Source organism: Onychostruthus taczanowskii, unplaced genomic scaffold (assembly GCF_017590055.1).
Source record: "Onychostruthus taczanowskii isolate IOZ18803 unplaced genomic scaffold, ASM1759005v1 scaffold17, whole genome shotgun sequence".
Taxonomy (NCBI): domain Eukaryota; kingdom Metazoa; phylum Chordata; class Aves; order Passeriformes; family Passeridae; genus Onychostruthus; species Onychostruthus taczanowskii.
The window spans coordinates 1,029,846-1,043,519 of record NW_024498906.1 but is presented as its reverse complement, the minus strand read 5'-3'; the positions used below and the strand labels follow the sequence as shown (position 1 = coordinate 1,043,519).

Sequence of the window (13,674 nt, the reverse complement as noted above, 5' to 3'; positions counted from 1 at the left end):
ACAGGGAAGTAGTGGGACAGGGCTGATGGCTGAGGCATGGTCACTGATGGGTACAACTGGTCTCAGAAGGAAGGGGATGGAGAGGGAGAAGAGTAACACTCCATATAATTGGCTTCCTGGATCACATCCAATGTCTGCATGGAACAAAAGGTTTATCCACGGACAATCTCTAGGTCAGGATTAGAAGGCAAAGCAACATATGGTATGGTATGATGGGAGTTTGTTACCAACAATGCATTGAACAGCATGAAGGTGCTGAAGAGGAAAACTCTATAACAACAAAAAAACACCTCCTGGTCACAGATCCTCATCCTCACAGCAGACTTCAGCTATCCTGACATCCAGCCTGTGTACATGCTCCAGGAGATGTCTATAATCAGTTGGTGAAAATTTCCAAGTGCAGTTGCTGGAGAGGCAAATTAGCCAAGGAGGGGACTTCAGTTTACTTGAGCTGCTGCTCAACAACAGTAAAGTACTGGTGAGAAATCTGATCAGAGAAGACACTCTGAGCTGCAGCAACCATGAGATGACTACAGTTAGGACTGAAAGAAGAGGTGGGAAGATAAACATCACAGATAAAACCCAGGACTTCAGGAAAGCAAATTCCATTTTTTATAAGGAATTACCAGGCATAATCTCCTGAACAACTACCATAAGAAAGAAGTCCCGGACAGCCATTGATTTTTATGGAAAATTTGTTTTGAGTTCAGGAACAAAGTATCTTAAATCTTTTTCATAGGTTGAGGTTGGCTAAACAGGGAATTTCCTAATAAACAAAAATGCAAAACAGAAGTGGGTGAGAACCAGAATGAAGGACAGGATACAAAGATGGACTATAAAAGCAGTGCATTAGCACAAAGGTCAGGCCACTCTTCAGAAGGCCAAAGTCCAGCTAAGGCAAGTGAAGAAAACCAAGGGTAAAAAGAAAGGGTTCTACAAGTATTCTCTTTAGCAAACAGCTCAGAGGAAATGCATGTCTGGTGCTGAATGGCAGAGACAATTGAATGGCAGATGATATAAAGAAGAGAGTCTCAATGTCTTTTTTTCCCAAATCATAACATGCAAAACCAGTTCCTAACTCCCTAATGCTTGCAAATCAGCATGACTTGTGAAGGAGAGCAGAGGACTGGAGCAACAACAAAGCAACAAGGTCAAATTGGTGCCTCATCATTAATCTAGTCCAGAAATGCTCTCTAAATAGATATATGTTAATAACTCCCTACTTCAACTGGCATAAATTGAAGTGTGGGTTATTCAGTAGTCTAGTAATCTGACCTGAGGTCCCTGGGAATGCAGATAATGAGGAACACAACAAGTGTGGACATGTATCAGACTGTCCCTTGTCTGCAGAAGAGACAGGCACACAACAAAGTATGCGCAGCATTTGCAACATGCAACTTAACCACAAGTCCCTTCTGTTCTCTCCTTGTAGGCGTCTGCACATTGCTTAACAGGGTTCCAACTCCTGAATTAAGAAATGCACATCAAACAAAAAATATCCCCTCTACAGAATTCCTGAACTTTCTCACCTTGTGGGCAGAAACATCAACAGAACAGATGAAAAGAATGAAAATATTTGGAAACCTGTGCTTCCCTAAAATTCAAGTGCTTCATTTCACAACTTTGCAACTTTTAAATCATATCAAAAGAACCTAAAAGAAACTGAGATATAACATAAAATTTAGGATAACATGAAAATAAACCCTCCCCCAGTACATGTAACAATGGTCTTAAGACATATTTTGAAATTTCCGTTCTGCAATATATACTACAAGATCTTGAGCTACAGCTAACTATGAAAAAAAGTTTCTGTGAATTAGAAAATAGAGGAGAAAGTATAATACCAAAACAAGTAATTATATGCACTGGAGTGTATCATATTGCAGACTCCTTGAAACCAAGATAAAAGCCATGCTGACTCTCTTCATAAGGCATGGAGATCAAAGGGATTTGAACTGGCTGTGTTGAAGAAGAGTAGAGCAAATTTGGTGGATTTCCGCTGGCTACAGCAATACTACTAAAAGCAAGTAAACACTCAAGTATTTCCCAAAGCATCTTTGTTTTCCAAGACAACTGGTGCAGAGGGGTTTGGGATCATAAAATTAATTCAGAGTTGATTAGCCATATCCACGCTTCATGTGTGTCCCATATTGCCTTTAATTCTTAGGCGGTTCTGTGATTATAAACCTAATTTTGGATACTACGACTTCTTTCGTCAGCTCACTAGGGATGAAGTGATGGGAGAGTTATATTGCAGCTTACCATGGGAGTATTTTTATAGTACAGTAGTAAGGACAGCAATACGTGTTCCATACCCAGGAACACGGCACAAATGCAAAGCACAATGTTTTTGTGGGGAATGAACTCCTCCTGATTCCTCATAAGAAGAACTCTCAGGACTATAACCTAGTTTGGCCATGTGTAACTAGCTGACTTGTTCCAACACTGGACTGAAGAGGACTGAAGAGTAATGTACACACTGTGTAGAGGTGATAGCAAGCAGATTAAGATTTTGGATAAAAACCCAGAACTCCTGCGTGTCAACTTTGTTTTTGACAACTGTCCACATCCTCACACTTACCCAACAACAAATGGAAAACAACTCAGGTTAGCCCAAAACTCTGTGGATGTATCTAAACATGATCACACTCCAGCAGTCAGTGCATGGGTGTCAGTGTGAAAGCACAGCCCTGCAAAGGATGGTGATGATGCTTTGTCTGGGCTACATATTCTTTATCAAATCAGTTAGAATTGAACAGACTCTCCTGGCATTTGCAAGGGATATTTTCCTGATTCCTAGGAAATACCAAGCTTTACTACAAACAATGGGGGGATCAATATATCTCGAAAGGGAGTTCCCAAAGTCCTTCTAAGATGTGTTATATTAAAAAAAAAAAAAGTAAAAAGTCACTTACATATTTTCCTACATATTACAGACAGAGAATAAAAGACAGTTTCCTACCTTCATAAGATCAAGCAATACACCGCTTAAAATTCCCAAATATCTTCTCTCTAAAGACTGTGGATGATTGACTGCTGGAAACTGTAAAAAATACACTGTAAATACAGTGATCATGTAAACAAGGTAATACATGAATACAATGTTTCAAAAAATAGAAACCAGTGAATCAAGGCATGTAATTAACGGGAATCCTAAGCACTGAAAAATTTAGTGGTTTATGAAAACTATAAAATATTATAGTGAAACAAATAACTCTATATGTGTGGTAAGCATCTAGTCAACCAAAGAAAGTATTTTTGATCATTAGGACAGCCAAGAAATCACTCTCAAGAAAGAAATAATCAACTTAATTTTTTTTTTTTGTGGCATTATGATTGACAGGAAATTTAAAATAGATTCAGAACTAACATAAGTAACATATCTATTAAAAAAAAAGGTTAAAAATAGCTCAGAGAGAATTTGAGAGGGCAAATACAGTACTACTCAAATACTAAACATTAATGAACAATTCCCAAGTGTTTTTAGTGAAAAAAGGCAAAAGCTCAAAGACTGGAGTTTCAGGGTTACTGCTGTGGTTATGCTGCTGGCAACACCATGAGAAGCAGTGCACACTGCTGGGGGCATCCATTAGTTGTACTAGTATTACTTTTCATAAATTACATTATGTGAATTTGAAGAAAAATGGAAGAACAGTAGTTTGAATGCTTTTATTCCTAAATAGTCTCTGTATTTTTCTTTTGACTTTCTTTTATTTTGAAGTGGTTTACTAATAATTGAGAATATTTTAAAGTCCAAGTCTGCTATATTGATCTTAAACAGTAACTTAGATAAAACAAGGTTTCCAAGCTTTCTCCAATTTTAACATAAACCAAATTGTAAAATGTTCATGTCTTCCTGTGGAGTCACAATCATAAAGAAGCTTTTATATCTAGAATGATCAGGGAAAAAGGAAAATGTGCCAAAGCCGTGCAAAGCACCAGTGGCTTGTCACTGTAATTGGTCAGATTTCTTCAGGTAACTTATTGGTAGAATAAATATTTATAGCCCTACATTGCCACTCACACTTTTCTGTAAAGTTATGAACCTATTGGTTGTTTCTGATCCCCTATTATTTTATTTCCTTATGTCTTCAACATACCCTGGATGTTTTCCTCTTCTAAAGAACTGAAGAGAGATCACTAAATATTCCCTAAACCTCAGGAGCAATGAAAACTGTGTTATATACATATATATGGAGGATACGAGTCGAAACAAAAGACAAGTTTGCCACTGTGCATTTGGATCCATGCTGGAGTGTCTGAATTTTTTTCATCCTGTTTTACAATATGTGAGTATTCACTGAAGGTAATGTAGAAATTCACAAAGTCTAAGCATATGGATAAAAAATTTTACATCATGGGCTAGTTTCTGTCTTGAGAATATCCAGCACCAAGTCCAGCTTGTAAGTAATAATTGGCTTGATCACAGCACACCTACTATCTGCTCTGCAACTGAAAATCTTTCACTATTAAGCACTACACTACATTCAAAAAAATGTACTTTTAAGGCTGGCTTATAGCACAAGATAATTGTTTCCCATGAATTAACTAATGAATATTATATTTCAAACAAATATTTTTTGTAGTATTTTGGATGTTTAAGCCATTATTCAGACTTTACTTCAAGTCTAAAAAATACTCTCTATGAGGAGCCGTATGGCCCTGCCACATCAGCAGTACCCTGACTTTACAGATGGGACTAAGAAGGTAGGAACATGTCTGAGGCCAAGCACTAAACCACTGATCCGGGATGAGAACAGACCCATAACTCTGAACCTTGTGCTAATCACATTAGGTCTGTGCTGTCTTCTTGAATTACTGTATTTTAAAGCTACAAAACAGATACTTCATCTTAAGACATCACAGAGTATTTATCCAAACAAGATTACACTGCACAATCAGAAATGCTGTAAAATAATGTTGAAGAGGCAGTAATTTATTTTGCTTACAATTTTTAGAGCATTGCTTTCCTGATACGGGTTATAAATTTCTCATACAAAAACACCATCCAGCCCACTGTTCTAAACAGGGTGAAATACAAATAGGACCTTGCAAAAAATGCTTGTCTAATAATTTTTTTTTAAACCCTCCACTCTGGAAGGGTCTACAGATTTCAACAACTCTTCAACAAAAACTCTTCAGAATTAGTTATTCTTATACCTAAAATAAATACCCTAACACCTTAAGCTAACTCTTTTCTTACCACTGTTAGCTGAAACAAATTTGTGGCAACTTTGAACATGCTTTAACAGAACTAGGTCCCCATTCCTTCCCTTTCACATTCTCACGTTTTCTCTTTCTCGGAGTAAAACTCAAATCTTGAGTCTTTAGCACAGATCAGGTCACCTAAAGCCTTCATATGTCTCTTTATATGATTTACACTAATGATTTCAGAATATCATCATGATCATAAACTCACCTTTCCAAGCAACATTCATCAATAAAGAAAGGACAACCAAAACTGAATTATAAGGAAACATGAGTACAATCACTGACCAGGTACTGTTAAAAGTAACAGAACTATTACTTATTTATTGATTCTGGTATTTTGTCATATTGCATATCCCAGCTTGCATAGATCTTCACACGAGTGAGTCTCTGTCATTATATTATATTGGCAAACCCTTGAAGAGAACAATGCTGTCAGTAGGAAGAACTTTTTTACTCAAGAGACTTAAAAAAACTCCCCAGGAATATAAGTCAAAAGGCAGAGAGCTCTTCTGCCATGACAGCAGCATCTACAGCTCAGATTTTCCCAACAAACTAGCTTGAAGACAGCAGTCCTGAATTTTCCACAACCTGACCTTACAGAGCTTTGCCACTAAACTTTCCAGTGGAAACCCGGCAGGGCAATGTTAGATTGGGTATAAGAGGTAAATCGCATGCCAAAAATATCAAAGAAATGAAAGAAAATCTCTAAACAACTTTTAACAAGAAAACAAATGTACTTAAAATACTCACTTCTGGTGTAATCAGAATTTTACTTTTCTTATGAATGCCTTATAATCTCTATATCCTATACTTACCTAGAAACGTAGGTAGCAGACAACGCACAATGTAAACGTAAAGAACCTTTGCAGCACTTCACAGAAGTAAATAAGAAAAATAAGAAAAAAGAACAAAGCTTTCCCTTACCCGCAAGCCATGGAAGCGTGGGTTGCTGTAGAAGAGCTTCATCTGCTCGGCTGGCAGCGGGCCCAGCACCTTCTGAATGGTGAAGAGCTGGTCAATCTCACTCTCGCCAGGGAACAGGGGCTGCCCATCACTCAGCTCCCCCAGGATGCAGCCCACAGACCACATATCCACAGCCTTGCCATACGGGGCTCTGCCAAGCGAAAATAAAATGTTTGTCACCCACTGCCACTGCCTTCTTACTGACCTGCTTCAATTTATTTGCTATATTTCCCATGGCACACTTCCTGACAATACAGAAAAACAAACTTTGTTATTAAGCAAACTACCTCAAAAATCAAGCTCTCTGTGTCTGCCCCAGATTTCCTGATGTATCTATCACTGCTTGAAAAGGCTGGAGATGGATTCTAAAGTGCCCCCAGGTTCCTTGTTCTTTTTGAAAAATCTTACCTACAGGAATAATCTTTCTGACTGCAAAGCATTCTCCACTCACAGTTAAACTACCACTAACTTCCCTTCTCTCTAGAGCTCATGCCTGCACTCTGTTCCTGCATTACATCTCTTGTTTGATTGTGCTTAATAGGTGGATGGGCATACTGGGTCTGGCCACTGGGAGAACAGAAATCCTAAGAAATCTTTATTTCAGCATTTATAGACAGAAATTTTAATTAGAGAGAAAACAGAGTTCTCCTGAAAACTATTTGATAGAAGAAACAAGTGAGGAAGCAATGGAAGCATCATAAAGTAATTCCTGTTTGGGAGCAAAGCCACAGGGTGGGGTTTGGGGAGAGCTCTTTCTTATACACCCAAATTCTTGCCTATTGAATTTGTAAAAGAAATTTGTAAACACCTAAATTATTCCAATAATGTCTTTCCAATGTTTAGGTTTTGAATAGAATGACTGAAGAATACTTTTCATGTAAAAAAAAAAACATATAAAATCATAAAGACTGGAACAAAGATTGAAGTGAAAACATATTTCATTGAATGAAACATTTCACTGAGTGAACATATTTCTCCTCTTCTTGAAGCTTGTAATCCACTAACTCAAACTCTATTTCAAGAGATTTAAGTTACAGCTGGCTTGCCTTTTTCTGGAATAAGACAGCATCAAGAATTGAAGGTGACAAATCCTATCCTAAATCTGTCTCCTTCACTCCTTCCTTATATTGCTGATTAATGATGTTTAGAGAAGGAACATCCTCAAACTAAAAAAAAAAAAAAAAAAATAATTTGACTCTTCCCCATTGATTACTCATGATTATTTACTTCACTTGTGGGGAGGACACTTGACCAGAGGAACAGTAAACCCTCATGGTGATTTAGCTAGGAAGGTGAGAAAGCATTTCTGGCTGGAACATAGCCCAAGTGAAACTGCTGCAGGACTCTATGGCAGCTGGGAAAGCTGAAGTAGGGCACCAAAACTTCAAGAACCACTTGCCTTAGAGAATGTGCCATGAGACACTGTAGTCCTCTCACAACAACCATCTCAAAATCAAAGGTTTGCCCCACTGGAAGAGACTGCTGACAAAGAACCACCAGAGGCAAAGCAGACCATGTCACAATTCCTCAAGTACCACCAGAGGCAAAGCAGACCATGTCACAATTCCTCAAGTACCACCAGAGGCAAAGCAGACCATGTCACAATTCCTCAAGTACCACTACTTCTCCATGAGGTTCATAAATTGCTTATTAATCCTGCACAGTGGCCCCCTGCAGATTTGCTGGGACTCAGTATTTGACCCTTCTAGGGTTCTGCTAGTCCAACCCACACATTAGGTCAGAAGGACTTAAAGTAAGGCCTGGTTTTCCTTCTCAGTAAGGCAACACAAGCAAGAATGGACTCCAAAGCCAAGGCTCTGTAGGCAAAACAGTGAGAGCAGAGGTAAAAATCCTCCCCTTTTATCATGACTAAAACCCAAATACATCTTTGTTTGCAACTCCTTTAATACATAGTTTTCTCCACTAAAATGTGAAATAGGGAAAAGGTTGCTGTAGAACAAGCTAGGGTCACAACTGAGGGATAGGCTAAAACTCCTTTGAGGCATGGACCATTATTATATTTGCTTGCTCTTAAGAATAAAGGAAGCTGAACTACAGTTGAGAACTTTTCACTATTTAGTCTGTAGTCAAACAGAAACAAATCAGAAAACAGCCATTTCTTAAGGCAGCACAAACTTCAACCTTGTTGTTTGAAAAGGCAAACTCGAGACTTCTTTTCTGTTGATTGTCAGGATCAGTCTGGTCAGATCACAGCAAAAAAAAACCATGCAAGAGTGACACGGCGACAAATGAAAATAACTCCTGTAGCACAGATAGACCATATCTCAGAAGCACTACAGTCTGCCTGCACATATTAGATTCTCCAAAATACCTTTTTATCTAGTAATTTAGCATGTTTTAAAATCAACTGGCTTTTAGCAATATTTTGTCATCAAAGGGTACAGAGTACTCCACTAACAGTAGTTACCTGAGGCTCTCCAAAATGAGTAGATTTTAGATGTTCTGTGAATAATTACAGAGCAATTTCTTTCATCTCCTGAAATTTAAGCCTTGAATGTTATCACTAAACAAAAACCTCTCTGGGACACATTTTACAAATTGAATAAGTACAACCATATTTGTTAAATTGAATGTAGTTAATAAACCTGTGAAGACTTTTGAATATTAGATGCTTATAAAAATTTGGTAAATGTAAGGAAAGGGGAATGGGAAAGATGAATACCTGGGAAATAGAACAGGATTGCCAAGAAACAGGCATCACTTTGCCAGAAAAACTTGGCTTTAAAAACATACACCAGCACAACTGAAACATTAAATACACAAATCCCCTCCATTTTTCTACAAGCTAATCAAACAGATTTAGTCAACTACAAACAGACATAATTCCTGCTAAATTTCCCCTGCCAACAAAACAGTTTCAGAAAATGCAGGTCAGACTAATACTACGTCTGTCAAGCTTTTCATGTCTTTCCTCCTAAATCCTCATTACTGTTAGTGACAGAAAAAAATGGTTTGTATCTAAGAAGGTCACAATTTATGCTATTTTTCCAAGTCTTTTAAATTTATACTTATATATGCACATACACACTTCACTGGAAGCTTTACTGTTTTCTCCAAAATGTGAAAAATTGAGCTTAGAGTATTTTAATAGCACTTTTAAGATACCATTATGCACATAAGAAAACAACTGCCAACAAATTTGATTAAGATTAGCACAGCTCTGGGAATACTAGGATGACTTTATTGACAGAATAATTGTTACTTAATTATTTACCAGTACAAAAAAATCTAGTACAGTGCTAATCAAATGTTCCAACAAAGACTTGTTTCCCAGGAGTACTCAACATGTTACTTAAAGATTCTTAGGAGTGAACAGAAATGTTTTGATTCATCCTGTGGCTAATAGTTCCTTATTTTAAGAATATGTATATAAATACATATGCACTGTATATTGGAATTTTACTCTATGAGAGTGTTCACGTAGTTAGATTAATGCCCTGTTTAACTTGACTGTAATGGGAAGACCACATATCACAGAAGACCTCCACTTTTTTTTTTCCTCTTCCTTTGCCCTTGAATTTGTTAATTTACTATCTCATGAATTTGTTCATTTAGTATCTCAAAACCTGTTTTACCTTGTGAGGTAGTAAAATGCTCATTTTACTGACGAATAAAGGAACAATACTAAGTTTTCTGGCTGAGGCTACTCATGTAACTAATACTTTTGCAGTCAATGTAATGCTAACTTCTCAGTGCTTTATTAAAAGGATTTATACAGCCTCCTTCAATAAATTCTTTCTAACTAGTAAAAACCTAGCACCTTCCTTTTGAGTGACTTCAGCAGTGCTGGCAAAGGGTAACCACAAATGAAAATCAAAGCAAAAAATCACAGAAAGCTTTGGGGTGGAAGGCACCTTTGAAGATCATCTTGTTCCAATCCCCCCTCACCTGGGCAGGGACACCTTCCACTAGATCAGGATGCTCAGAGCCCCATCTTGACACTGCCAGGGATGGGGCACCCACAGCTTCTCTGGGCAACCTGTTCAGAGCCTCGCCATCTCTGAGCAAAACTTGCAAATCTTCCTAATCTTGTCCTGACTCAAAGGATGAAGACAACTAGGAATGTTGCATTGTGAAAGCTGAACTGCCATTGCTATGTGATGTCCACACAGGGCTGATGGAACATTCCAGGCTAGAGGACTACCATGGAACCCTCTTCTGAAAGAACTGGGGATGGAATGCAGGAGCTAGAAGTACATCTGTTATAATTCAACCTAATATTTTAATCAGTTAAACACTGCTCAGCTCAAGACAGGTCGTATGTCAATGATTCATACTGACCTACTGGAAATGAACAAAAATTAATGAAAATCTGGAACCTCTTGAAACCTTGCCTTTAAATTCAACTCTGTTCTCCACAGGCAGAGCTTACAAAAGGTGCTGAAAACCCATGTAGAATCAGTAGAGATTTATTATGGCACTTCTCAAAGAGTACTTACCCAAGCAAGAGTTCAGGTGAGCGGTACCATCTGGTAGCCACATATTCTGTATAGTTAGCATTGCTTCCTTCAGAGAGATTACGAGCAAAGCCTGTCAGAGAAACAGCAAGAAAGATTGTATCCCATTTTAAAAACAATATCTGTATCACCACTGATTTTGGCAGTAAGAGGTCATGTCTATTTATATAGAAGCAAATTGTTTACAACCCCTGCTGCAGAATGATGTCTCCAACAAATGCTTGTCTACTGAAATGCAAGCTTTTATTGATACAACAGTGAAAATCAGCATGCCTGCTTTACTGACTCCCTTACTTGTGTACAATCTCACAAGCCAGTGGGGTTTGCTATTACTCTGTATGCTATTATGTAATCAAACCAGATTTATAAAAGTTAACTGTCAGTATGCCATGTCAGCTATTGAAATATCACACTAAATTTCACTGAGGTGCTGTTTGCAGAAGATTCATAACTTTAGAAACATTACATATGCATGTGTACTAGACTCTTCTGGTCATTGATCCTAATTACTACTGTCTTTGATTTTTTAAACTGGTCAAAAAATGACATATTATTCTCATCTAAGGACATTCCCTCCCAGGCTTGGCAAGGAAAACGGTCATCTCCTCAAAACTATAAAATGTAGGAGTCTAGGAAAACCAGCAAAACTGTTTATATCTGCACTTGGCTCACTCCATATATTTGACTTCTCAATTGCTTTAGCATCATGTTCACAATAAGGTTCTTCATGAATTCTTCAAGGATCAGAAAGCATGTCCAAATTAACTTCTTCATCCACATAATTTTGTTAAGAAATGAAAAATAAATTAAAATGTATACTTTTTTGCAATTGTACCAAATTGTCCCTACTGTCTAAAGATGTAACAATTATGACCGCTGGCTGACAGACAAGTGTCTGGAAAATGCCTTTGTAGGAATAATTTGAAATTTTATTTTCATTCTTCTTCATTCACTAAAAGTCAGTCAAGCACCACAATAATGTTACTGGATTTTTCATATAGGAGTACTGCAGGACAGATGTTGGCACTATTTTCAAAAAGTATCGAGTCTTAGTGTTTTCAAATAAATAATTAACAGTTAGGTGAGACAGGACAGACAGATCTCAGCAGCAAGACTCCACATGTGCCAGCTCCTCACTAAAGCTCAAAGGGAGACAAACTTTTGGGACTGAAATGCAGAAGCAGCATTTCCAAAATGCTTTTTTTGGGGATGTGGCATTAAAACACAGTTCAAAATTCCCTTCAGTGAAATCACTAAATCCTTCCATTATTGCATGAACAATGAAGAAATAGTAAAAATTCCAAAGTGTTGCAGAAGAATAAGGCATAACTTTATTTACTGACTCAATAAGTGCTACTTAAATGCAATAGATGTATTTCTTTATATCTGAGTTCCTCTGCAGAAGCTGCCAAAATTGCCTTTTCCATTCAACTATGTTTTGTAATGTTGTAATTTAAAAAAAATTTTGAATTGTTTTTAGTATTCTGAAAGTGTAAAGCTTAGCGTGAAGAAGCCCAATTCACTCACCCCTGTGGAATACTAATTTACTACAAGTTAAAGTAAAACTTTGGATGCAGATTATTATTATTATTATTATTATTATTATTATTAGACTAATGATCATAGAAAACAATTACACATTTGTCAATGACATAGGTTACAGCTGTTATTTTTTGCAAGATACCTCTAACTTCAAGTGTTAGTAAACTAAAAGATGGGATGAGTATGATGAGGAATGGATATTTCAAAGCTGTTTGAACATAAGAATTCATATCTGTTCCCATAAAGTCTAAGGAACATTACTGGTGCTGCTGCAGAAAAGCTGGAAAGGACTTCTTTTTTTAAACTTCTAACACGGGATTGATTGAATTTTGAAATATTACTATATTTAGAACTGCTTAGGCAGCCCTATTTCTGTTCCAAATTATGAGCTATCTGATTAATCTTGGCAGTGGAAAATCTTTCATTCATGTGCTTAAAGAGCAGAGGGAAGATAATCAGGAGCTACACCGAAGAAATGGGACAGTCAAAATGTGGGAAACCCCAGACTGAAAGGAGGAGGGGGAGAAAGGGAAAAAGTTGTCACATAATAGAAATAAATAGATGTGCTGATGCAACACACCAGCCTGGTAGCACATGAGCTCCTGTGCATCGGAAGAATCAACAGGTCAAAGTTTCATCCTCCTCCTTCCAGGCCAGTCTACCAGAACTTGGTCACAGACAGGAGCTATTACGTACAGAAACCAGCTAATGCAGCCTGAAAAATCAACCCCTAACTTTACAGGCCAGGTGCAGCATGGATTTGATTTGGCAAGACCGAAAGCAAAGTTATCATCATGAGCTTCCATGTCACCTCTTTACTGTTGGGTGATGCATGGTATAGATCCAGTATTGCTCTGACCCTGTGACACCATGCAGAAAGATGATGCAGAGAACTAACAGTTCAGGAAAACACATCTTTCTAAGGGAACAATTATATTTGGTTATGATGGAGTTTGCTTATTTTTCCTTCTTCCAAATTGTGCTGAGGTATGAGGAATATAGAAATAAGAGAAGGAAGCTAGGGAGGTTAGATCAACTCTAAACAGCAAGCAGGAACAGATTAGAAGATGATAGGAGGAGATTTGGGTGAGAGCTGCTATGAAAACAATAGCATTTGCAAAGGCATCATCCTGCAGAAAGAAATAAGCAAAATCAGAAATTTCAAGAAAGGATTTTAAACAACTCAGAACATGCCAGGAGAGATGTCAAGGAAAAAGATGTAAGAAAAAAAAGGAAGAGGTTGTCAGTTTCTTACAGAGAAACAAGGTACATTTAACTTAGACACAAGGTAAAGCATTCTAATCTTAATAACATATAAGTACTTTAATAGATGCCTAGGAACACTAGGGAACCTCTATTATTCAGAATTTTAAGAATATACTAAGCAAACACCTGTCAAGAATGACACAGACATTTTCTTGAGTAGGTGGAAAAACTAGAGGATTTCTTGAGGTCTTTTCCAGTCCCATGTTTCACAATT

At 37.5% G+C, this 13,674-nt stretch overlaps 1 protein-coding gene across 1 annotated transcript in view; it reads right to left on the bottom strand.

Annotated features, from left to right (window-relative positions):
- CDKL5 (cyclin dependent kinase like 5) overlaps positions 1-13,674 on the bottom strand; it is a 132,455-nt gene that overhangs the window by 32,072 nt on the left and 86,709 nt on the right. Inside the window, exons 8-10 of the mRNA XM_041399951.1 lie at positions 10,635-10,725; positions 6,136-6,325; positions 2,963-3,043 (exon numbers count right to left, since the gene is read on the bottom strand). Of these exons, the coding sequence (XP_041255885.1) occupies positions 2,963-3,043; positions 6,136-6,325; positions 10,635-10,725 (362 nt within the window). The remainder of the gene's footprint in view (positions 1-2,962; positions 3,044-6,135; positions 6,326-10,634; positions 10,726-13,674) is intronic.